The 26,131-nt window shown below is 44.5% G+C and overlaps 1 protein-coding gene across 15 annotated transcripts in view; it reads right to left on the bottom strand.

Moving 5' to 3' along the window:
• PTPRS (protein tyrosine phosphatase receptor type S) overlaps positions 1–26,131 on the bottom strand; it is a 752,553-nt gene that overhangs the window by 244,998 nt on the left and 481,424 nt on the right. For all 15 annotated transcript variants that reach the window (XM_063914875.1, XM_063914874.1, XM_063914881.1 and 12 more), the window contains 3 exons: positions 22,385–22,638; positions 14,338–14,428; positions 305–520 (listed from right to left, as the gene is read on the bottom strand). In XM_063914875.1, the coding sequence (XP_063770945.1) occupies positions 305–520; positions 14,338–14,428; positions 22,385–22,638 (561 nt within the window). The remainder of the gene's footprint in view (positions 1–304; positions 521–14,337; positions 14,429–22,384; positions 22,639–26,131) is intronic.

The raw sequence follows: 26,131 nt of genomic DNA, 5'->3' as shown, positions 1-26,131 counted from the left end.
GAGCGGATCCAAAATTATTGTAGTTGCATGTAATCCACAAACAATGTTAGAAAATGTTGGTATTTATGCCATTTTTTCTTTTTCTTTTTTTCATTGTCCATTGAGATAAATTAGGGGATGATGAGATTATTTAGGAGCTTCACAGTCATCCACTGGTTTTTTCAGGTAACAATGTTTTACAATTTATGCAGCTTTCAATCTGCACATGGCAAACTTATTATTTTATAAATAAATTTGCAAATGGGTAATATTTTTATTTCATAATACAGATTGTTCAAATAGCAAAAAATAGTCTTTAGCTCACCGCTTCAGCACCTTCCAGCATAGCCAGGATGAAGAAAACATATTTCTGTCCAATTTCCAATGCCTTGTTCTCATAACCATCATGAATTTTCTGATCACCAAGTGTAAAGTGCCCAGGTAAAGATTGGAAACGGGCAGCTACGTATGGCTTGGGAAATTCCACATGCTTTAAATGTCGCACACTCCGACGATGTTGCTTTGAAATAGTATGAATTACCTGAAATATGCAATACGTAGAACATAAGAGCAACACAACAATATTTACAATGACCCACTATTAATTACTTAATGATATTTACATGATCCTGCAGATTATTTTTTGCCTCTATGTATTACAGCTCTCTCTGGTTGAGAAGACCCAAATCTACAAAGTATTTACAGTTTAAAAGTTCTAGAGTGGCATGATAGGGTCGCTTATAGAGGGTTTTTTTTCTCCACTGTTGAAGTGTAATGCTCCCACTATCACACAACATTTATTAAAAACAGAAACTGACACATGCAAAATCTCACAAGTTAAATCACATGACAGGTGGAGTGTTCTCCTTTACTTTAATGTGTCCATAGATAGGAGCGGATGAGTGTTTGTTTTGAGAATGCAACTCGTTTTTGTTTTTTTTATAGCTCCTGTGACTATGGATGGCCATAGTGCTCAGTATTGATGACATTAAACTATTGATGAGGAACCATCGATGAACTTCCCTGCTATGTGGAACAGCTAAATTCTGTTCCTACTTCATGAATAGAAAGAAAACAAAGCATTGCAGCCTCACAGCCATAGATGGTGAAGAACCATCAGATACCTGTAATCGATGGTTAAATCAACCATTGGTGACAAACTATAGATGGTTGTTAACCAGTGATGGTCATCCCTAGCTTTGACACATTATACTGTGACGGAGTACGGTGAAGATGCAGACTATTGGGATACTGGCAGTTGAAATACCGACGCCGGAATCCCAGCAGGATTTAGGGTTAGGGCTGTGGGGGGGGGGGGGGGGGGGGGGGGTAGGTTTAGAAGGTTGGGGTTACGCTAGGATAGAATTAGGCTGTGTGTGTGTGTGTGTGTGTGTGTGTGTGGGGGGGGGGTTGTTAGGTTTAGGCACCTCTGGGGTGTAGTTAGGATCATGTACTAAGGGGCGAGGTTAGGGTTAAGCTGTGGGAACAGAGGGTTATGGTTAGGAGGTAGGGAAGAGAGGGAAATAGTTTCTACTCTCCCCTGTCAGGATTTCATACATCAGTATACCGGTGTCGGTATTATGAATGCCGACATTACATACGGATTCCACTGTACCTGCAGCAACCCCCACCCACCCGCAGGTTGTATGTAAAACATTGCAGGGCACCCAGGGCTGGCTGGCTGCTCACTACAGCTGTGGCCCCCCCGCACCTCCCACCCGCGCACAGGCTGTATGCATAGGGGGCTGGCCGGCTGCTGCCTAAGGGGAACATCCAGCGGCGGACACCCCCCCCCCCTCGCTGTGGGGCTGCCCAGTGGCGGAGATTATACTCAGGGCGGCTTCTTCTCCCTTTGCAGCTGCGGTCCTCTTACCTCTGCTGTACAAGCTGCCTTGTGGTGTAGAGATTTGGAAGCTGTTCACCATCTCAGGATGGTGTACACTTTCACGATCAAACTCTGGAAAAAAATGCTTTTCCAGAGTTTGATGAATGTCACAATTTCTAGAAATTGTGACATTTTAGCGATAATGAATATGCCCCTAGGTGCCTATTAGTTTATATCCATTCATCCATCTATCCATTCTTCAACTCCCCTCTCAAGGATGTGTATGTAACAGGGGCAAAACTCGCAGAGGCAATGGAGACGCCTGCCTCCACAAGCCCTGAAGGGGCATGTACAGCATCACCCGTGTGGTTCACAGCGGGATCCAAGTGTGACAACTGCTCCTCCAACGGAGCTCTGTCCGAGGAGCCATGCTAATTCCTGCAATAGGGTATAGGGTGGCCCCTGTCTGGTACCACCTCTGCAGCAAATGATGGTGCACCCCTCACTGCTGCTGGCCCGTGAGATGGGACCTGTCTGTGAATGCGGATTCTGAAGGCTGCAACAGGCAGAATCACAGCATAGCTGAAGCCCTGACAATTCACAGTGGGCTCCAGTTCCTGTAGATTATTTATGCTTATACACACACCATATTTGTTTTCCCCCTTTTTTAATGGGAGGGGGGGGACCAAACTTCAACTTGCCTATGGGCAACTGGAATGAACTTACGCCCCTGATACTTAAAGTATATATTTGTATGCAGTGCCGTAACTAGGTGTGTGCAGATGGGGCATTGCACACAGCACAGTTGCGCTGTGAACGCACCATCCGCATCCACACATTAACTGCCACCAGCTGCTGCACTGCCCGCTGTAGTGTACAGTATATTAGTAGCGCTGCGCCCGGCTCCTTCCCCGCCAGTGCTGCTAATATAGATCACAGGCACAGCAGGCAGCGCTGGGCAATCTGCGTCTGTAGGTCTCTCCTCTGTGTGCTGTGCTCTGCTCCGCCCCCCCCCACCTCTTCTCCTGTTCTCCTGCACTGTACACTGGCTTCCGTGTACAGGAGAGATGGCTGCTGCTGCTGTTGCTTATCACAGCAAGTGAAGTCTCTCCCTCCGTCCCTCCCACGGTAAGTTTAGATTTATGTATACAAGGGCACTATCGTTCAGGGCCAACTGAAGCGCAAAGTTCTGCTCATTTTGTTTGTGATGCCCCGCACTGAGCATGGACTACCCAGGATTTTTATATAAGATAATGGCTAACAAAAATGATAAGGGGTTTGTTAAATTATTTTAATTAACTGCGCTGTGACTTGCATGCTTCTTACTTGTGAAGCTGTCAGCTTTTGGTCATCCATGACAGCGATAGACAGGTATAGTCGTGACAAATTGTGGCATCACAGCTCCGTCCCAACCAATGACAAATTTGGGGACTGTCTCTCCAAAATAACAACCATTATCCTAAATGTCTCTAATAATTAGAGCCGTAACTATGTGTGGGCCAGCGGTGCCTGGCACACAGCGCAAGGCAACACCTGTAGGTCCACGGCGCCACCCGGCTACTTGCACAGCACTGCAGGTTGTGCCTCCCCATCGCACCCGCGGTTCCTCCCACTGCGTGTCTCGATCACTGTTGGCCACAGTGATCGGGCAGCCCGCAGCAGCCCACCAGCGCGGCGACTCTGAGTCTGACTGCATTCATGACCGGTGAGGAGAGGCACCATCCACGCTCCGCTGCGCCGGCCTCCTGACAGTTTTCACAGCATAGCTCCGGCTGGGCATGGGGATGTGCTGCGCCTGCGGTGAGCACTCCTCTTGCCCGAAGCAATACAGCACAAGATGCTGCGGACTGAGAAGGGGAGATTGCTGCCGTTGAGAAGGGCTGCTGCTCCCTGCATGATATGCCAGTGGCAGGTGAGTTTAAGTGTTATGAGAGGTCTAATCGCCCCTCCTCCTCCCCTTGTGCAGTGTGTGTAATCCTATCCAAAGCAGTCTGTGTGTTGTGTGTGTGTTGGAGCAGTGCAGTCAGAGCCGGGACTGTAGGTGTGCCAGGTGTGCCGTAATGTGTAAAAAGGGGACGCTGTCTGCCGTAATGTGTAAAAAGGGGGACGCTGTCTGCCGTAATGTGTAAAAAGGGGGACGCTGTCTGCCGTAATGTGTAAAAAGGGGGACGCTGTCTGCCGTAATGTGTAAAAAGGGGACGCTGTCTGCCGTAATGTGTAAAAAGGGGACGCTGCCTGCCGTAATGTGTAAAAAGAGGACGCTGCCTGCCGTAATGTGTAAAAAGGGGGACGCTGTCTGCCGTAATGTGTAAGAAGGGGGACTGTCTGCCGTAATGTGTAAAAAGGGGATGCTGGCTGCCATAATGTGTAAAAGGGGCTCTACCTGGTATAGTGGCGCTATTGTGCAGCGTAATTTGAATAATGGAAACTGCTGTGCACCGTATTATGAATGTATTAATTTGTGGCCACGCCCCTTCCCCATGAAGCCACGTCCCTATATATTTTTATCTTCCATGGGGGGTCGCCAATGCCGTTTCTTGCACACAGCGCTAAAATGCCTAGTTACGGCACTGTTTGTATGGATGAGGCTGTTTAGGAGTGCTCTTGGGCAGGTGTGGATAATAGCATAGCCAGTAACTAGGCCGACAGTCACTAGGTCGACCACTATTGGTCGACACTGACTGGGTCAACACCTGAAATAGTTCGATATGGTCACTAGGTCGACATGGACAAGGTCGATGTGAGTTTTTTAACATTTTTTTGGGTGTCGTTTTGTTTACAAAGTGACCGGGAATCGCAATTAGAACCACAATTAGTGCGCCGTGTCCCCTCACATGACTCGCAAGCTTCGGGCAAGGTTACCATTCCCAATTGTAGTCCATGTGGATCGCAAAGCACAAAAAAGCTCAAAAAATGTTGAATTGTTTTTGAAAAACTCATGTTGACTTTGACCATGCTGACCTATAGATCATGTCGATCCAATAGTGGTCGACCTAAGGACCGGATACCCTCTTGATCAAGGAGTACATTTCTATTTCCTGATGATGTAACTACACAATTCTGAAATGATGTTGTAACTACACAATACTATGTGAAGGCTAGATGAAATACATTTCTCTTTAGTACCACATTTAATTTAACTTATTCACATTCTAGTTTGATGCAGAGAGTGTTGAAAAATAACTCAGCTTTGTGTGTTGCCTGTATGTAGTTTGTAGAAAGGTGAGTACTAACAATACTAAAGTTTATATCTGATATTTATCTGCAGCTAAAAATAGCACCAGTACTGGATATGTGTCTAGTTTTCAGTTGATGGTGTACTCCGGAAGTGGATAAGAAAAGGAGCAGTGCTCTCATTTTCCTACGCTCTCCCTGGAATGATTTTTTTAAAAGTAGGCAAGTATGTCCTAGCCCCCCACTGTGCAGCAGAGGTAAAAGGATCAACTGGTGGGAATATAAAAGTAATACTCTGGATCTTCACTCTGACCCTGATCTCAAGAAGACCAGTGGTTATTTATTATAATTTATTTTAGTATGGGACCCTACAAGAAGCAGACATCGGGCCTGATTCAGGCTGGTGCGTGAAGATGTGGTCCGGTGTTGGGACAGTGTGTTCGCTCCCAGAGCTGGGCGAGCAGCAGCATGCAGGGTCCCTGCGGAACACAGCAGCAGACAGCACTGGGGCAGTGTGTCGGTCCCCAGCATTGATAGTACTGCTACAGCAGCGGGTGTCCAGTGCCGAGACCCAGTATGGGCTCCCTGCACCGGACTTACTGTGGAAGCGGCTCTTCTAACTTAGCACCATCTTGGTAGCCAATCAGAAGAGTTGGTGGGGCGGGATTTTGAATCCGGTGCACTCCAAGAGCCAATCACGGCTAGCGGAGTGGCAGCTAATAGGAAACAGCCGTGGCAAGCTTTCATTGGCTTGTCGCGGCTGTTTCCTATTAGCTGCCACTCCGCGAGCCGTGATTGGCTCCTGGAGTGCACCGAATTCAAAATCCCGCCACGCTGTCTTTTCTGTTGGGCTACCAAGACGGTGACAAGTTAGAAGTGCTGCTTCCACAGTAAGTCCGTAGCTGTCCCCGCCCTGATATCAGACGCTACCGGGGAGCGGAGGAGTCGTCGGGGGCGCAAGAAGAGTGAAGACATGGGGAGAAGAGCTCCGGTGGCCACGGAAGAAGCCGAAAGAAGCCAGGCACAAGGAGGGGAAAGCGCGGTCTGGATGCACAGAAGATGTGGCGGCGCCGCTGGCCAGGCTGGGCCCACGGCCAAAGACAGGAACTGAGGAACGGAGAGGCTTACAGGGGTGGAATGCAAAAAGGGCTAACGTCTCCCAATGGAAAGCTAGGCCCTCAGCGAGGGCACCTGTCATCTACCCCCCTCCCTAGACCATCAGGGTAGACGGGCACTAGGCCCGTGGGTACAGTAGGTCTAAGGCCTGTTGCGCAGTAGGCAAACACTAAGCCCGTGGGCAAATATCAGACCTTAGACCTGTGGACAGTCGGTGGGCACTAGGCCCTATTAGTTTAAGTGAGTTTAAATGTACCCTAGGTAAATAAGGAGAATCTGGGCACTAGGCCCAGGTCACTGAGAACTAGCCCTAGTAGGCAGGCTTTAAGCCTGAGCCCCAATAATTATGGCTGTACTGGTCATTAGGCCCAGATCACCACAACCTGCCCCACGATAGGCAGGCAGTTTGCCCGTGGCACCAGTGTATAAGGCGATCTGGGCGCTAGGACCATGGTCACTATGATTGGCCCCAACTAGACAGGCCCATAGTATAGAATAATAATATATAATAATAAGAATTTACTTACCGATAATTCTATTTCTCGTAGTCCGTAGTGGATGCTGGGGACTCCGTAAGGACCAAGGGGGATAGCGGCTCCGCAGGAGACTGGGCACAAAAGTAAAGCTTTAGGACTACCTGGTGTGCACTGGCTCCTCCCCCTATGACCCTCCTCCAAGCCTCAGTTAGGATACTGTGCCCGGACGAGCGTACACAATAAGGAAGGATTTTGAATCCCGGGTAAGACTCATATCAGCCACACCAATCACACCGTATAACTTGTGATCTAAACCCAGTTAACAGCATGATAACAGAGGAGCCTCTAGAAAAGATGGCTCACTACAGCAATAACCCGATTTTTGGTAACAATAACTATGTACAAGTATTGCAGACAATCCGCACTTGGGATGGGCGCCCAGCATCCACTACGGACTACGAGAAATAGAATTATCGGTAAGTAAATTCTTATTTTCTCTGACGTCCTAGTGGATGCTGGGGACTCCGTAAGGACCATGGGGATTATACCAAAGCTCCCAAACGGGCGGGAGAGTGTGGATGACTCTGCAGCACCAAATGAGAGAACTCCAGGTCCTCCTCAGCCAGGGTATCAAATTTGTAGAATTTTACAAACGTATTTGCTCCTGACCAAGTAGCTGCTCGGCAAAGTTGTAAAGCCGAGACCCCTCGGGCAGCCGCCCAAGATGAGCCCACCTTCCTTGTGGAGTGGGCATTTACAGATTTTTGGCTGTGGCAGGCCTGCCACAGAATGTGCAAGCTGAATTGTACTACAAATCCAACGAGCAATAGTCTGCTTAGAAGCAGGAGCACCCAGCTTGTTGGGTGCATACAGGATAAACAGCGAGTCAGATTTTCTGACTCCAGCCGTCCTGGAAACATATATTTTCAGGGCCCTGACAACGTCTAGCAACTTGGAGTCCTCCAAGTCCCTAGTAGCCCAGGCACCACAATAGGTTGGTTCAGGTGAAATGCTGAAACCACCTTAGGGAGAAACTGAGGACGAGTCCTCAATTCCGCCCTGTCCGAATGGACAATCAGATAAGGGCTTTTACAGGATAAAGCCGCCAATTCTGACACACGCCTGGCCCAGGCCAGGGCCAACAGCATGACCACTTTCCATGTGAGATATTTTAACTCCACAGATTTAAGTGGTTCAAACCAATGTGACTTTTGGAACCCAAAAACTACATTGAGATCCCAAGGTGCCACTGGAGGCACAAAAGGAGGCTCTATATGCAGTACCCTTTTACAAACGTCTGAACTTCAGGGACTGAAGCTAGTTCTTTTTGGAAGAAAATTGACAGGGCCGAAATTTGAACCTTAATGGACCCCAATTTCAGGCCCATAGACACTCCTGTTTGCAGGAAATGTAGGAATCGACCCAGTTGAAATTCCTCCGTCGGGCCTTACTGGCCTCGCACCACGCAACATATTTTCGCCCAATGCGGTGATAATGTTTTGCAGTTACATTCTTCCTGGCTTTGATCAGGATAGGGATGACTTCATCCGGAATGCCTTTTTCCTTCAGGATCCGGCGTTCAACCGCCATGCCGTCAAACGCAGCCGCGGTAAGTATTGGAACAGACAGGGTCCTTGCTGGAGCAGGTCCCTTCTTAGAGGTAGAGGCCACGGATCCTCCGTGAGCATCTCTTGAAGTTCCGGTTACCAAGTCCTTCTTGGCCAATCCGGAGCCAAGAATATAGTGCTTACTCCTCTCCATCTTATAATTCTCAGTACCTTGGGTATGAGAGGCAGAGGAGGGAACACATACACTGACTGTTACACCCACGGTGTTACCAGAGCGTCTACAGCTATTGCCTGAGGGTCCCTTGACCTGGCGCAATACCTGTCGAGTTTTTCCCAACGGTTTATAATCATGTGGAAGACTTCTGGGTGAAGTCCCCACTCTCCCGGGTGGAGGTCGTGTCTGCTGAGGAAGTCTGCTTCCCAGTTGTCCACTCCCGGAATGAATACTGCTGACAGTGCTATCACATGATTTTCCGCCCAGCGAAGAATCCTTGCAGCTTCTGCCATTGCCCTCCTGCTTCTTGTGCCACCCTGTCTGTTTACGTGGGCGACTGCCGTGATGTTGTCCGACTGGATCAACACCGGCTGACCTTGAAGCAGAGGTCTTGCTAAGCTTAGAGCATTGTAAATGACCCTTAGCTTCAGGATATTTATGTGAAGTGATGTCTCCAGGCTTGACCATAAGCCCTGGAAATTCCTTCCCTGTGTGACTGCTCCCCAGCCTCGTAGGCTGGCATCCGTGGTCACCAGGACCCAGTCCTGAATGCCGAATCTGCGGCCCTCTAGAAGATGAGCACTCTGCAACCACCACAGGAGGGACACCCTTGTCCTTGGTGACAGGGTTATCCGCTGATGCATCTGAAGATGCGACCCGGACCATTTGTTCAGCAGGTCCCACTGGAAAGTTCTTGCGTGGAATCTGCCGAATGGGATTGCTTCGTAGGAAGCCACCATTTTTCCCAGAACCCTTGTGCATTGATGCACTGAGACTTGGCTCGGTTTTAGGAGGTTCCTGACTAGCACGGATAACTCCCTGGCTTTCTCCTCCGGGAGAAACACCTTTTTCTGGACTGTGTCCAGGATCATCCCTAGGAACAGAAGACGAGTCGTCGGAACCAGCTGCGATTTTGGAATATTGAGAATCCAACCGTGCTGCCGCAACACTACCTGAGATAGTGCTACACCGACCTCCAACTGTTCTCTGGATCTTACCCTTATCAGGAGATCGTCCAAGTAAGGGATAACTAAAACTCCCTTCCTTCGAAGGAGTATCATCATTTCGGGCCATTACCTTGGTAAAGACCCGGGGTGCCGTGGACCATCCAAACGGCAGCGTCTGAAACTGATAGTGACAGTTCTGTACCACAAACCTGAGGTACCCTTGGTGAGAAGGGTAAATTGGGACATGAAGGTAAGCATCCTTGATGTCCAGAGACACCATGTAGTCCCCTTCTTCCAGGTTCGCAATCACTGCTCTGAGTGACTCCATCTTGAATTTGAACTTCTGTATGTAAGTGTTCAAAGATTTTAGATTTAAAATCGGTCTCACCGAGCCGTCCGGCTTCGGTACCACAACAGTGTGGAATAATACCCCTTTCCCTGTTGCAGGAGGGGTACCTTGATTATCACCTGCTGGGAATACAGCTTGTGAATGGCTTCCAAAACTGCCTCCCTGTCGGAGGGAGACGTCGGTAAAGCCGACTTTAGGAAACGGCGAGGGGGAGACGTCTCGAATTCCAATTTGTACCCCTGAGATACCACCTGAAGGATCCAGGGGTCTACTTGCGAGTGAGCCCACTGCACGCTGAAATTCTTGAGACGGGCCCCCACCGTGCCTGAGTCTGCTTGTAAAGCCCCAGCGTCATGCTGAGGGCTTGGCAGAGGCGGGAGAGGGCTTCTGTTCCTGGGAACTGGCTGATTTCTGCAGCCTTTTTCCTCTCCCTCTGTCACGGGGCAGAAATGAGGAACCTTTTGCCCGCTTGCCCTTATGTTGAGAGGCGACCTGGGGTAAAAACGTGGATTTCCCAGCTGTTGCCGTGGCCACCAGGTCTGAAAGACCGACCCCAAATAACTCCTCCCCTCTATAAGGCAATACTTCCATATGCCGTTTGGAATCCGCATCACCTGACCACTGTCGTGTCCATAACCCTCTTCTGGCAGAAATGGACAACGCACTTACTCTTGATGCCAGTCGGCAAATATTCCGCTGTGCATCACGCATATATAGAAATGCATCTTTCAAAAGCTCTATAGGCAATAATATACTGTCCCTATCTAGGGTATCAATATTTTCAGTCAGGGAATCCGACCACGCCAACCCAGCACTGCACATCCAGGCTGAGGCGATTGCTGGTCGCAGTATAACACCAGTATGTGTGTAAATACATTTTAGGATACCCTCCTGCTTTCTATCAGCAGGATCCTTAAGGGCGGCCCTCTCAGGAGAGGGTAGAGCCCTTGTTTTGACAAGCGTGTGAGCACTTTATCCACCCTAGGGGGTGTTTCCCAACGCACCCTAACCTCTGGCGGGAAAGGATATAATGCCAATAACTTTTTAGAAATTATCAGTTTTTATCGGGGGAAACCCACGCTTCATCACACACCTCATTTAATTTCTCAGATTCAGGAAAACTACTGTACAGGTAGTTTTTCCTCACCGAACATAATACCCCTTTTGGTGGTACTCGTATTATCAGAAATGTGTAAAACATTTTTCATTGCCTCAATCATGTAACGTGTGGCCCTACTGGAAGTCACATTTGTCTCTTCACCGTCGACACTGGAGTCAGTATCCGTGTCGGCGTCTGTATCTGCCATCTGAGGTAACGGGCGCTTTAGAGCCCCTGACGGCCTATGAGACGTCTGGACAGGCACAAGCTGAGTAGCCGGCTGTCTCATGTCAAACACTGTCTTTTGTAAAGAGCTGACACTGTCACGTAATTCCTTCCAACAGTAATCACGTAATTCCTTCCAACACCCCCTAGGGGGTGACATCACTATTACAGGCAATTTGCTCCGCCTCCACATCATTTTCCTCCTCATACATGTCGACACAAACGTACCGACACACAGCACACACACAGGGAATGCTCTGATAGAGGACAGGACCCCACTAGCCCTTTGGGGAGACAGAGGGAGAGTTTGCCAGCACACACCAGAGCGCTATATATATACAGGGATAACCTTATATAAGTGTTTTTCCCCTTATAGCTGTGCTGAGGAGATAGGCTCCGCCCCTTTTTCGCAGACTTTTCTCCTGCTTTTTTATGGATTCTAACAGGGGTTAAAATTCATCCATATAGCCCTGGGGGCTATATGTGATGTATTTTCGCCAGCCAAGGTGTTTTTATTGCTGCTCAGGGCGCCCCCCCCTAGCGCCCTGCACCCTCAGTGACCGAAGTGTGAAGTGTGCTGAGAAGCAATGGCGCACAGCTGCAGTGCTGTGCGCTACCTTGGTGAAGACAGGATGTCTTCTGCCGCCGATTTTCCGGACCTCTTCTTGCTTCTGGCTCTGTAAGGGGGCCGGCGGCGCGGCTCTGGGACCGGACTCCATGGCTGGGCCTGTGTTCGATCCCTCTGGAGCTAATGGTGTCCAGTAGCCTAAGAAGCCCAATCCACTCTGCACGCAGGTGAGTTCGCTTCTTCTCCCCTTAGTCCCTCGATGCAGTGAGCCTGTTGCCAGCAGGTCTCACTGAAAATAAAAAACCTAAAACTAAACTTTTCACTAAGCAGCTCAGGAGAGCCCCTAGTGTGCACCCTTCTCGTTCGGGCACAAAAATCTAACTGAGGCTTGGAGGAGGGTCATAGGGGGAGGAGCCAGTGCACACCAGGTAGTCCTAAAGCTTTACTTTTGTGCCCAGTCTCCTGCGGAGCCGCTATCCCCCTTGGTCCTTACGGAGTCCCCAGCATCCACTAGGACGTCAGAGAAAGTATATTATATAATCCTACTAGTCTGGGCATTAGGCCCAGATCACTCCAAGCCTCATCTAGGCAGGCCTGATCCAAGAGGGTTAGATCTGGGAACTAGGCCCAGATCATAATTTAATAACTTAAACAGAGTGGGGTTGCGGACAGGCTGTGTAGTACCCACTTCCCAGTAAATTAAATTCCGTTGTGTGGAGGAGCGGTCCAGCCCCACAAACTTCGCCATAACAGCCAGGGATAAGGAAGGGATGGCCACTCTGGATAGGTAGGAGTCTACGAAACCGTTGAAGGCAGGTAATTAAAGGGACAGCACTGTTGAATATTCTTGTACTGTACTGTGTTGTTGTTTCCGTGCAAGGCCAAATTACTTAGAACTGTTTGTGTTTAGAGTTTGTTGCACCACACACACACAGAGTTAGTTTGAGGGCTCTGTTGTTGCAGTTAGTGTACTCGTGATACACCAGGCTAGAAATAGGCCTTGCATGGAGGTGATGTTTTTTGTCTCCTTACAGGGACCTGTAAGTGGAGAAGCAGGCGAAGTGAAAATTGACAACAGTGAGAACCATCTCTGTTTGTGTGTCCCTATCGGTGTGTGTTTGTCCCTACCTATCCGCCTTTCTTCTGGATGGACAGTGGACTGATGCAAGGTTGAATTTTCACCTGGTGCGCAAGTACCAATAGGTAATAATTCGGGTGCTGAGAGGGTGCGACGCCAGGTAAGCATCCAGTCTACACCTGCATGGCAGCAGGCATCACACTGCACAACCCCTCCCACAGGTGTACCATTCTTTCACATCTGCGTGCTTAGAAATAAATATGTTCCTTTATTCAGAGGTGGCTGCATATATAGTGGCAGATGCTCAATTAGCTTAGTGATCTGCCACTATATGTTTGTTGAGGAGGAGGTGCAGGCCATGACATGCCATATGGCGCATTATGGGGTTGCTCCAAGGTAGGTAGCTCTTAGCTTATATATATTTAAGTAAGAAACCATTATCATGTGGCTCCTTGCTGGTTAATCATAGACCCAGATTGGGGTAATGGAGGTGTGAGGTATGGTGCCTCTGGACAGGCTGAGCTGGGTGGCTTTAGTGTGGCATACCTTTACATTCTATTAACACTTATCACTTACTAATTTCTTTAACACTATTTCTCCATTTTAATTACATCTCATTTTTGTATCACTTTCTTTATAGCTTCGGCTTCCTAACACCAATTTATTAACACTATAGTTTTTTCACTGGTATGCTGCACTGGGATTTCTGGCTTATGTAAATTTTTTGGGGCGCCACACGCTGCATCTAGATATAGCGCTAGGGACCCCAAATATACAGAGAGACCTTGACGTGGCTTTGGGACTTATTCATACATTTGCGCAAATATATGTAACAGATCTCTGAATTCCAATATTGTGTGGGATTTAAATCTGGTTACTGTTATCATTCAGGGTGCTGGGGGAAACAAAATGCCTTTTTTTCTTGCTTAGAAATACTCCTCCCTTTCAAGCACCTGAATGATAGCACTAAGAGCTAATTGAGCATCTGCTACTATATATGACTTCAATTTTTGTAAATATCCCAAAATTGGTAAAAAAAAATAGAAACATCATCTAAACAAACTACATGGTTCAGCAAAATGAAAAAAAGTTTCACTTACAACTTTTCACATTTTATTGATATTTTTCTGTAGCCATTATTACCAAGCTAATTTAAGTGGAAATGTTCTTTTTTTGTGTAATCCCTTGTATAATTCATGACAGTATACAGAATAACAGTTTAAAAATGTCAGCAATGTTAAATTGATGACGTAATTTGGGGGTGGATATAGAAAGGGAATTAACGGAATTAATTCATGGACATATCAACAAGTCTTAGGGGTAGATTAGTAACCAGTTATAGATTTTAAACAAATGTCTTGTTTACCAGTTAATTCTGTTGCAATTAGACATCTATTGATCAGTTGCCAGTTGGCTTTGATAAACAGCAGGTTAGTAAATCTACCCCTAGGCCTGGCTTAGCTCTAAATGTGGGTATAGTAAAAAACTTGCAGCTAACCCAATAATTTCTGAGGCAATGATCACTACATCATCATCTTAAAGATTCCCAAAATAAATAGATAATTCAATTTACACTATTTTCGGGGGAGGAAGAGGTTTGGACAGTCATTTCAAAAAATTGTCTTCCAAGAAAACAATCTTCTTTTGTATAAGAACATAGATACTGTATACGTAAGACCATACATGGACATAAAGGCACTGGTTAAAATGTTTACTAACCTCTTCTAAATCCATTTCTTCTGGACTACCCCAGGGATTTTGAAACAGGCCACGTACTTTCTTCAAAGGCACTACTATAATATAGTAACTCCTGAAGGGGAAAAAAAAAAGAACTAGATCAAATACAGTAGATTATTAGACAAATAAGACCATTTAAAACAAACCAGATTTAGTTTTTGAAACTATTTTAATGCATTTAAGAGGATATGTCCATCTGTTCTACATAGTACCATATGCAAAAAAAAAAAAAAAAAGTTTCAATAGCTTTAAACTTTATGAAGCTCAGAAAATAATTATTAGTCCAATGGTATTTAAGCCAAAGTACTTAATCACATTCAAGCTTAGGGACTCATTTATCAACTAGTGATAAAACTTGTTGTGAATGATGAAACTCATTGCACATGATAAATGGTGTTCCAGCCAAAAAGCTCCCAACTGTCATATGTTTAAACAAATTACAGTTGGGAGCTGATTGGCTGGAACACCATTTATCATATGTAACGGGTTTTATAATTCACCGCGAGCTTCATCACTCTTTGATAAATGGGCCACAGAGTATGTTCTGCACTGTATAATTATTACACAAAGCCCATCAACACTGGTAGGGGTCCTAGACACAACTAGCAGGCAATTACAATACTGCCAACTGTAGGGAGCTTGCCCCTCTCTTGGGACCAGACCACCAGTGCATTTCACCGCTAATGAAAGATCCGTCCCTCCCATTACTTCCTTGATACAGAGATACACAAGAGAAAGAAATAATCAAAACTTAAGAGAAGTTAAGCCATAGAACTCTGTATGAAATAGGAACTGAGGAATACCTAGCACCCCAGGTGTTTTAGGCTGGAAAATAGATGCAGTCCCACGTTATTACATCATCGCCAGAACAGTTGTAAAATGTCCCTAATTTTCATGGTCAGTCCTAGTGTGTAGATAGTTTACCCTTACATATTAGAACTCAGCAAAGATGACAATGGCACTACTTTACATAAGTTAAAATGTTAGATTATGTAAAGTACAGTGCAAATTTTACAATATGGTATGGGATCCATCTTTAATGCATAAGCGCTTACACTTATCTAATAAATTACTGGCCTGCAGAGCTCCCAGTGGCTGCTAGAGATAAGGTTGAGCAAAATGCCCCTCTCCGCCCCCCACTTACAAGCATTGATGGTCAGTAGTCCGCAGGGTTGGACTGGGAGAACAGGGTGGACCCCACTGGCACAGTCTGGACCTAGGGATCAGGTTTCAGACTGCATTTGAATTATACAGATGGAGCCATGTTAATCATGGCTCCGTCTGTGCCTGGGCACTATCGCAGAGAGCGTCTCCATCCGGGCGCGCGCGTGTCCGTGACGGAGACGTGCCCCATTCACTAGAATGGGAGAGCATCTCCGTCCGGGAGACGCGCCCAACTCACTAGAATGGGAGAGCGTCTCTGTACACTCCCAGGGGGCTAGGCGGACGGATCGCCTAGTCACGCTGGGAGTGCACGCCTGCGATGGAGCCTCACTGGATGAGTGCGGCTCTATCTGTACATTATACATATGCTACCTTATACAGCACAGGACTATGGTGTAGTCTCTAAAGTGCATTGCTGTTATTAATCTGGTACATTACCATGCGTTCACTACCAGTATTTACTATATATATTTATTAAAAGGCCCAAACCGTGCACTCTTTAATGGTTAGCCAAGCCTCTGTTGCAGCTGGCCACACCACCTCTGGAGGATGACCACACCCAAAACATGGGCCCCTATCACTGCATTCCCTCGGTGGGTTCTTCATGCCCCAGTCTGACATTGGTTGTCCGTACCCAATTGTCAGTGCCAGCATCTTTCTACAGTCTGATACATCAATTCCCCACATTCATCTCTGATTGACAGACGAATACTCCTGCCCCAGTTGTATCAGTCTCACATAAATAACCTTGCTCAGTCACATCTATCTCACACTTTAAGTTCTGGCAGGCATGCTGTAAGCCGCAGCTCCTTTGTGGCTACAACTAAAGCACATACAGATGTAGCCATGCTCATCTTTGCTGCAATGCGGCATGCACCATGGCATGCCAGGCCGTGACTATATGCAGCTGGCGACCACTTCATTAATTCCTAATGAAGTTAATAGAGCGACTGCAGGCTGCAAATAGTCTCAGACCAGCATGCCTCATCACATCAAGATGAGCATGGCTACATCTGTAAGCACTTCTACAACTGTGTTCCAGCTCCTAGGTCACCTGCTTTGCTCCCAAGCGCAGATAGACAGGATTTAATTCTCCCCATGCCTCCTACACAACAGTGCACCAAAGGGGATAAGGAGAAATCCAATATGGCCACCACAGCAGCTCTGCAGGTAGGAAACATGCCATCTCTCTTCCCTGGGGCTGAGACTGTAGATTGAGATGGATTCTCCTGTTTGCTACAAGAAGTTTGTTGAAGCCATTAAGGAGACTATGGGTCTGATTCAGAACTAGATGGAACTTCGTGCATGGAGTTGTGATCCCAACACTTCGATGGGTCTCGCAAACTGGGATCCAACATTGTGACATCGGTTGCGATGTTCCCTGCAGTAGGTCACTGAGTAAGGCTCAGCTTGCGCAGCTGGCCAACAGAAGTGTGGGTTGCGAGGACAGGAAGTCTGTGTGGTGATACGCAGAACCTTGGCTCTACACTACTACAAAATGGGGATGTCACCCCCCGTTTCTACGATAACAACCCTCCCTTCGCCCCCTGCTCATCCCCTCAATGCCACTGCCTGTCAGGCAGCAGCAGAGGGAAATTCCATACAACAGTGCAAGACCCATTCTGCACATGCGCAAAACGAACTTTACAGGTGGGAGGGTTAGGTTTAGGCACCACCAGGGAGGGCTAGGGTTAGGCTGCAGGAAGGGAGGGTTAGAGTTAGGGGGGTAGAAGAGGAGGGCTAGCATACTTACCTTATAGGTGTCTGGATCCTGTGCGTAGGGATGCCGCTGTCTGTATTCTGACTGCCAGCATCCCAAGTGCCAGGATCCAGATACCATCCTGTTCAATTTACCTATGCAATAAAAACACTGCTATGCAATAGAATCCTATTTCATTTGCATCCGATGAGTCAGAAAGTGATTTGAGTGCATGCAACTTTGGATTGACTCTTTTGGCAAATACTTTGAAAAAAATGTGATGTTCACTTTGTTTGAAAATGTACAGTAATAACCTCTGTTGGAGGTGGATTTAGGAGTCTGGCATTATTTGGCAACATTATTGCCTCCCCCCCAAAATAAATAAATAAATAAAATACAATATAATGTGTGACCAGAGACTAAATTACAGTGTTAAGTCATTCAAAATTATACATACCGTACATGTGCTCATTTAAGATGCAGAGCAGGACAAAATAAATGTCATGTTAAGAAACAATGAGTGTTTATACAGAGAATTTGTGTGTGAAGGTGGGGGGGGGGCAGTCAGGGGTTCTTTGATGGGGTGGGGGTGCCCCGCAACAGGAGATATGGGAGGGATTGGATATGTCACGATGGGGGCATTTGGGGGTGAGTAGGGGAGGGTCGGGAGTGCCGCAACGAGAGGGGAGGCGGGGGGTTCCATGATGGGGGTGAAATAATGAAGCAGGGACTCAGGGGAGGAAGTCGATGGGAGGGGTGAGAAACAGGAAGATGGAGGGGGATGTGTTTATCCCGTTGTGTGTCCTGTTGCTGCTGCCCCATATCTGCTGTCTCCCTGGACCACTGCCTCTTTGATGCCCCCCTGTCTGGTCTGTCCCCAGGCTGGATCTTACCTGCAGCCCAGCTTTGCAGGAAGGAAGCTTCAACAGCATAGAGCCTACATCAATGGGTCGGGGGGGAGGGGAGACCTGTTGTGCCATCCCCAGGATGTGCCGTCAACAGGCACATGGCTATTAAGAAATCTGCCACTGCCTTTTGTGCATCCAGAAATTTATTGCACACCCCTCAAAACAATTTTTTTTAAACTTTGCAGACTCTATATAGCACTCCATTAACCCTGGTGTAAGGTAATGGATTTCTTTCTGACCCCTATCAGATCTAGAGGTGTGCTCGTCAAGTCTGACCCACCTCGCCTATATTATTTGCATTAGCCTTGGAGCAACTGGAAGTAGCTATGAGAGCAAAGGAGGATTTCCAAGGACTGCATATTGGTCAGATACAGTCTACAATTTAAGTATTCATGATGAAATGTTATTATTGGTCTCTAGCCCGGAAGTTTTCCTTCCCACTACTATTGATTTGATTTCCAAAATTGTTTCCTTTGCAGGGTACCATATAAATTTGACCAAATCAGTGATTATGCAGCTTAATCAGGGCACTGTTCTTCCCCTGACTGTTTTGGTGGCCAATTTCACGAGACCCGTTCACATTTTAAGTATTTGGATATCCAGATTCCCTGGAAATTAAGCTGTTTATGTAAGCTTAACTTTACTCCTGTCATTGAACGAGTGGGCAAGTTGTTAGGCAATTGAAATTCCCTCCCATTGTCTTGATTGGGCTGGACATAGCTAATTAAGAGAATTATTTTTCCCAAGCTGTCTTATTGAATACAGATGCTACCCATACATTAAATGAGGTATGACCTGAATTACTGCTCAAAACATTTTTTTAATGTTTATTAAAATATGAGCAAAAAAAAACAATAAACAAGCACACCAGAATTTCTATGCCTAAAGTACAGTACCTTTAACTAGATGAAAAGGTGGCATGGTGGTCCTGACTGCCAGATATTTTATGCTTTTCTCACTCATATTTTTCTGTTATATACTAGATTGACTGTATGATAGAGAAACATTTACTCACAAGGTGCTTGAATTGGAACTTTTATTTTATTACTCAATGGCATACCTGTGGCATACACCTAAATAGTCCCTTTCCTCACAGGCTTTATCTAATATATTATTTGCAGACACATATTGATTATGGCTGATGGTTAACTCTAAATAGGCGGGTTCTAACACATCTTCTACAATTATCCCAATATGGAACAATCCTTTATTCACCCATGGATTGGATGATCTAATTTTCTTACAATTGAAAGAAAAAGGTATTAATTAGTAAGGTAGAGGATGTATTTGACCCTGGTGGTTTTATTCTCTTTCAGGTCCTACATCAAATTTTTCAAATCCATAATCGCCAAATCTTTATGTATCTTCAACTTAGGCATTACACTCTTTCTTCTACATCCTGTATAAAATACCGATACCCCATAGATCCTCCACAATTCCAAACCTTCCCATATAAAACCAGGTATCTGTACTAGAAGTTATTGGATATGGTTGCAACCAAGGTGCGGATGTCTTCAGTTACACAATGGCAAGTTGATATCCCTGGAAGCGTAGACACTTTGTTGTGTCATTATTATAGGCGCTGTCTTAGATCCTATTTATTACAGGAGGTTCAGTTTAAAATGATACATAGGTCTTTGATTTCTCAGAGGCAAAGACATCATAAGGTGGAGGATGAATCAGTTTGCTGCCCAAAATGTAAACGATTCAATGCAGTTTTTCTTCTATAATTTATGCTATTACCTGTACCACAAATTTTGGCACTTTTGGGATAAAGTAATAAACTTTACTGACCATGTATTTTGACTTTAGCTTGCTAAATAACCTTTAACAATTCTGTATGTGACCTTTGAGGGTTGGAAGTTGGTCATAACTAGCGGACCGTTCCTCCTGCATTGATTATGGTTATTACTGCAGTGAAGATTATTTTACATAAATGGATTTCTGCTTCTCCACCTCTTCTTGGAGAATTGACGTCTTTTTTACTGCAAATACTATACCTTGACAGACAGGCAGCATTACCACTGATTGAAAAGGGAGCTGTACAATATCTTGGCCCACAGGAACAAGCACAAATCTTAAATTATCTTTGAATCCACAAGTTGGTACTTGTACTGTCCATTATCTATGTCTGGGATGGGAGGCGGTTCTAGTATCAGACTTTAATATAATTTCTAAAAAATTGTCTAGATGTATTTACCATTGTCTTGCATATCATATTAATCATATACACTGTTTGGGTTAAGTTGATAAAGGATACTATAAGCTTGAAAAAGAAACACATTGCTGCTCCCTGCTTAAGTGACCAATGGCGCCTTGTAATCAGAAACTTTAGGTCCGGCACCTATCTATGAGTGAAAGCATCTGTTGGGATACAGTGTGAGCTGGCATTTGTGTGCTAAGAGCATCCTGAAGCTGTCCTGGGCATTTGGCTGTGACTGCAAGACTGTGACTGAGACAGCTGATGTTTATCTGTGAGACAGCGGCATACAGAGCTCCTATCTCCTGGAGGAGAGATGCTTTGCCAGTTGATTTGAAAATACCAACGCATCATTCACCAGAGTTGTAACTATATATTTTGGTGCCCTGTGCCAGAAAAGTGCATTGATGTCCCTCCACCACATATTAAATAGTAACAGTGCACGCCTTAAAAGGGCATCGTCTTGTGGAGGAATGGGCGTGGCCACACAATAGTACCCAGTTCAAATTACGCTACACATTAGTGATCCTTACTCACATTACACTGCATAGTAGTGTCCCTTATACACATGAAACCACACAGTAGTGTCCCCTATTCACATTGTGTCACACAGTAAGTATACCTAATACATGTAACGACACACAATAGTACCCTTATTCATGTTATACTACACAGTAGTTGATCAAACACTGTAGAAAATTTTCTCAAACAACAATAAGGCTAGCATATTGTTTGCATTTGCTAAATTGTTAAAGTTTTCTTCATTTATTAGGAGCTATCGGGGACATTTATAACTGTGGAAAAGATATAATATTCTAAATTATAGTAGACAAATGACAGATTCGTTTCTATAGGAATAGAGCAACATTTGCTGACATGTGCACTAGAATGTATTAATGGCCATATATTATATTTTTTGTAAATATTTACACAAATACCAAATTGGTTTTAATAAATTATGGAGAATATTTTTATTTTATTTTTTATTTTGCAACTAATGGGATAGGGGACCAATTTTAATTCTTGACCCAGAAAATGTTGAAGACCTGAAAAATGTTTTTTTTAAAAGGACAAATCAGTGCAGCTTTTTATATTTCTTTCTATTTCACATTGCTGGTCTGGCAATTGCCTCTTTTTGCTGCTGCAGATGTGCCATAAAGCCTCTGTTTGTTACTTGTTTTAAGTTGATACTACAGCATGTGTCAATGAATATGACTATTTATTTTTCTATGCTTTTAATTAACCTGAAAGATTTTGCATTTCTGCATTCCTGTTTCTTACTGATGTGGGGGGAAAAAAAGTGTCTAGTCATTTTCCGCAATACTGTGCATTGTCACCTTTCTTACCCATCTCTGTAATTTCACCTCATAGGTAATGGGTAATTGTGCGGCAGAACTGAAAAGTGATAGGTGCATAAAGTGTGTAACATTGTGTGGTGTACAATAATCCAGTGTGATGTTTTGGGGTGCAGTATAAGGCATAGTTATAATGCCTGGTGCAGCAATAAATTCCTGCACCCCTGTGCAACCCACCCTTCCAACACACAGATGAATGAACAAGAGAGAGAAAAACTGATGGGGAAAGGGGGGATTGAAGGAGACACATGGGGAATGAGGGTCAGAACTAGGGGAGAGGTTGGGGGACGTACTGTATATAGATATGAGAGAGAGAGATGGGGGGAGATGAGAAAGATACGGGGTAGAGGGAACAGAGATGAGAGAGTCCAGGGGGAGGGGGTACAGAAATTTGACATAGATGGAGAATAGATGAGAAAAAGAAGGAGTGGGATAGATATGAGAAAGAGGGGGGATGGGGAACAGATGAGAGAGAGAGAGACAGAAAGAAATGGATGGAGGGCAGATATGAGAAGGAGCTTAATCCAGCTCAGCAAATTAATCCATTGCAGAATCATTAGCTGGATTAAATTATATTACCTTTTTAAACACAATGTAATACAGCATAATCCTAATGCAGCTGTCACATTTTATATAAATTAACAGTAGAAATGTATGGGGTTAGTTAATGTCAAATAGAAAAATAATTTATCAAAGTTTTTACCTCACAGTTTCAGACGTTTCAACATCAGGTAGAACTACTGTTAAGCTACCATCTGGTTCTGGCTTCCGCGTCACCATAGGTTTCATACCCAACATGTTCGGTGCAGTACGTACTGCAACATTCTGCTGAAGACCACTCATGGTGTTCCCACGATTTGTAAGAATAAAGTTGTAATATGTCTTAGGTTTGAGGTTGGTAATTAATTTCTTTGTTGTTCGTCCGTCTACATCCACTGTCTGCATATTATATTGTATCTTGAGAAACAAAAAAAGCATAGTATAAAATAGAAGCAATGGCATTATTGTCCTTCTCATTTATCCTCATTTAATATTATCTACCTACCCCCTCCATCCCCCTTTTCTTTTAACTCCTTTGTGTATTACACCCTCAAAAAGATCAGAGAACTAAGTTTACCACCTTGTTTGAGAATATAAAGTTAGAATTGATTAATGTTACTGCTATAAAAAGGTATACTGTTTTTGTAATTTTTTCTGCTATATTTAAAATTGAATGAAACACGATATATTCCTAATTTTTACCACTTGTCAACATAAAATACCTGTTAACATCAACTAAAACAATGCAGTTTTTCTTGACTACTCACAAAAAAAGATGAAAATAATTGATTACATATGTATCCACAAATCTTGTTATAATATGTGGCAGAAGAAAAATTAGCAGCGGTTACAGTCTAATTTCCAGATTTGCATATATGAAACAAGAATTATTGGAAAGAGGTTAGATGGGGATAGTGTATTACAGGTTGAGTATCCCTTATCCAAAATGCTTGGGACCAGAGGTATTTTAGATATCGGATTTTTCCGTATTTTGGAATAATGGCATACCATAATGAGATATCATGGCGATGGGATCTAAGTCTAAGCACAGAATGCATTTATGTTACATATACACCTTATACACACAGCCTGAAGGTCATTTTAGACAATATTTTTAATAACTTTGTGTACTAAACAAAGTTTTGTACATTGAGCCATGAGAAAATATAGGTTTCACTATTTCAATCTCACTCAAAAAATTCTGTATTTCGAAAAATTTGGATATGGGATACTCAACCTGTTTCAGCAATTTTTAATAACATTCCACAAATTCTAAATGGGATTGTGATGTGGCCTGGTCTTTGACTGAGTCACTCCAAGATATTTACTTTTTTGGTTTTACTTAAGACCTGGATATTGGTGTGCAGTGCGAATGTTTTTTACATGGAAAAAAACACTGTGAAACCAAAGAAAATACTTTTTATTAAAATAAAATATTAGGATGGGTCACTAAATTAAAATATAAACAGATGAGAGCCTGACCTCAGTTCCCAGAGACTGAGAAACATTTTTATCAGTAGTGTATGTGAAACACTTTCTGTTTACAGTATGCATAGTCTGTTCCTTCTCAAATGTCATTTAATTGCTGTGCAAGCTAATTTTCTAATACTGTACATACATCGCAGACACTAAGGGTCCTGAGTCGCATGCAAAAGTGCAAGTAGCGATCTATTTTACACAAATGCTGCTCCTGTACATCTTTGCAAAGTCAGAGATGCTCACTTTTGGTATCGACATATGCCACCATTGGTCAAACCATTGAAACTTGCACCAACACTATGGCTAATACAGGTTTTCCATCTGACTACTGCCAGCTATGACTGCTGCTGTGCGTCCATGACACTCCCAAAACACACAAACTCTACAGACCATTTTTGTGTGCAGCTCTGAATCAGACCATAAAGCTGGCAAAGGAGGACACACAGATGTGTCACCCTTGTTGCATGTGAATCTTGGCATAGCAGGAGCATGTGTATGTATGCTCCCACTGCCTTTCACTCTGCACTGCAGACCCGCAGCTACAAACAGTTGGTCATAGCACCCACCGCGATTAGTACGCATCGCAGGAGCATACAGAACAGTAACGGAGAGAGACACATCTATATGGACATTGGAAAATTTGTTGCTACCCTTCCATGAAAAATAGAAGAACTCATCATTTTCTCTAAAATAACTTGAAAGAGACAATATTATTTAGCATCCTTCATAGTTTATTCCATATTTAATAGAAGTCAGAATATTTACAATAATAAAACAAATGAAAAAAGGTAATGGACAAAAATTATGGGATACATACACTAATATTTTGTTGCACAGCCTTTAGAAGCAATCAAGCAATTTCTGTAGCTCTCAGTGAGACTTCGGCACCTGTCAACAGATATTGTGGCTCACTCCTCCTGAGCAAACTGCTCCAGCTGACTCAGTTTCATGTTTACTTTCTACTAATTGTATTTTTCAGCTCTTCCATAGATGTTCAATAGCGTTCAGATTGTTACAAATTACTTACTTTCCTCTTACCCTACTCAGCGCTTCCGATTTACTAGCTGGCGCTTGTCTGCTGTAGCTGTGGTCCAGTGCGGCAAGGGTGCTGCCATCTTGCCTGAAGTCAGCGGAGACAGATTCAGCCACTCACATTGCTTCTACGCTCCACATGACTTTCACATACAATCTTGTGCAAGAGCTCCTATTTAAACTGCTCTCTGTCTGAGTCTTCTGTGATAGACGCAGTTCCCAGTTCCTGAGAGCCAGTATCTGTGACAGTTACTCGTTGTTTCACCAGAGTACTCTGGTTCAATTGGATTCAGCCTGTTTTCAGCAATCACCATTCTGCAGCAAAGAGTTACCGTAGAAATAATGTCCAAATATTGTCCTATTCAAGGGCGTTACCAGTATTTCTTCAAAACTTCCAAAGGAACGGTTTAATGCAGGTTCAAACTGGGTGCCACCCACTGATTCAAATGTACAAATAACAAAAAAAGGGAACTGGAATCAGTTCATTACATTCAGTATTATGCTGGTAGAAATACCATTCTCTCACAGAGAATTTGAGAGAATGTGAATCAGTCAAAGCCCTATGGTAAAAGAACAGACTCATATAAGAGAATAAGCAGACAACACGCAGTTTGATTTTAATAAATTCTTTATTGACACCATTGTTTTTTCAAAACTTTTCACTTTCTTCTTTCTATTATAATTTTAATATTTCGCTCTCATAACCTTAAAAAAGGTAACGAAAATATGTTGTGGTAATCAGCAATAGGAAGCATTAAATAAATAGGTATGGATGCCTTTTTAAATACACTTTGAATAAACAGTGATTTGATTAACAGTTTTGTGGTATCAAGGGATAAAAGTGCACCCAACCTAGGGGGTCATTCCGAGGTGATCGTTGCTAGCTACTTTTTGCAGTCGTGCAAACACATAGTCGCCACCCACAGGGGAGTGTATTTTTGCTTTGCAAGTGTGCGATCGCATGTGCAGCCGAGCGGGACGAAAACGTTTTTTGCAGTTTCAGAGTAGGTCTAAACTTACTCAGCCCTTGCGATCACTTCAGCCTGTCTGGTCCCGGAATTGACGTCAGACGCCTGCCTGGACACGCCTGCGTTTATCTAACCACTCCCATAAAACGGTCAGTTGACACCCATAAACGCCCTCTTTCTGTCAATCTCCTTGCGACCACCCGTGAGAATGGATTCGTTTCTGATGTGACTTGCCAAAAATCTCCAGCTTTGACTCATCTGTCCAAAGGATACTGTTCCAGATTCATTGTGGTTTGCCAATATACATTCTAGTAAACTTCATTCTGACTTTATGTGATATTTTTTTTCAAAAGCAGAGTCCTCCTGGGTCTTCTTGCATTGAGCTACTGTCTCTCAAAAAGGGTTGAATGGTGCTATCAGCTCATCATGAA

The sequence above is a fragment of the Pseudophryne corroboree genome, chromosome 1 (genome assembly GCF_028390025.1).
Source record: "Pseudophryne corroboree isolate aPseCor3 chromosome 1, aPseCor3.hap2, whole genome shotgun sequence".
NCBI lineage: Eukaryota > Metazoa > Chordata > Amphibia > Anura > Myobatrachidae > Pseudophryne > Pseudophryne corroboree.
The sequence above is the reverse complement of the archived record's forward strand: the minus strand, read 5'-3'. Positions and strand labels throughout refer to the sequence as shown.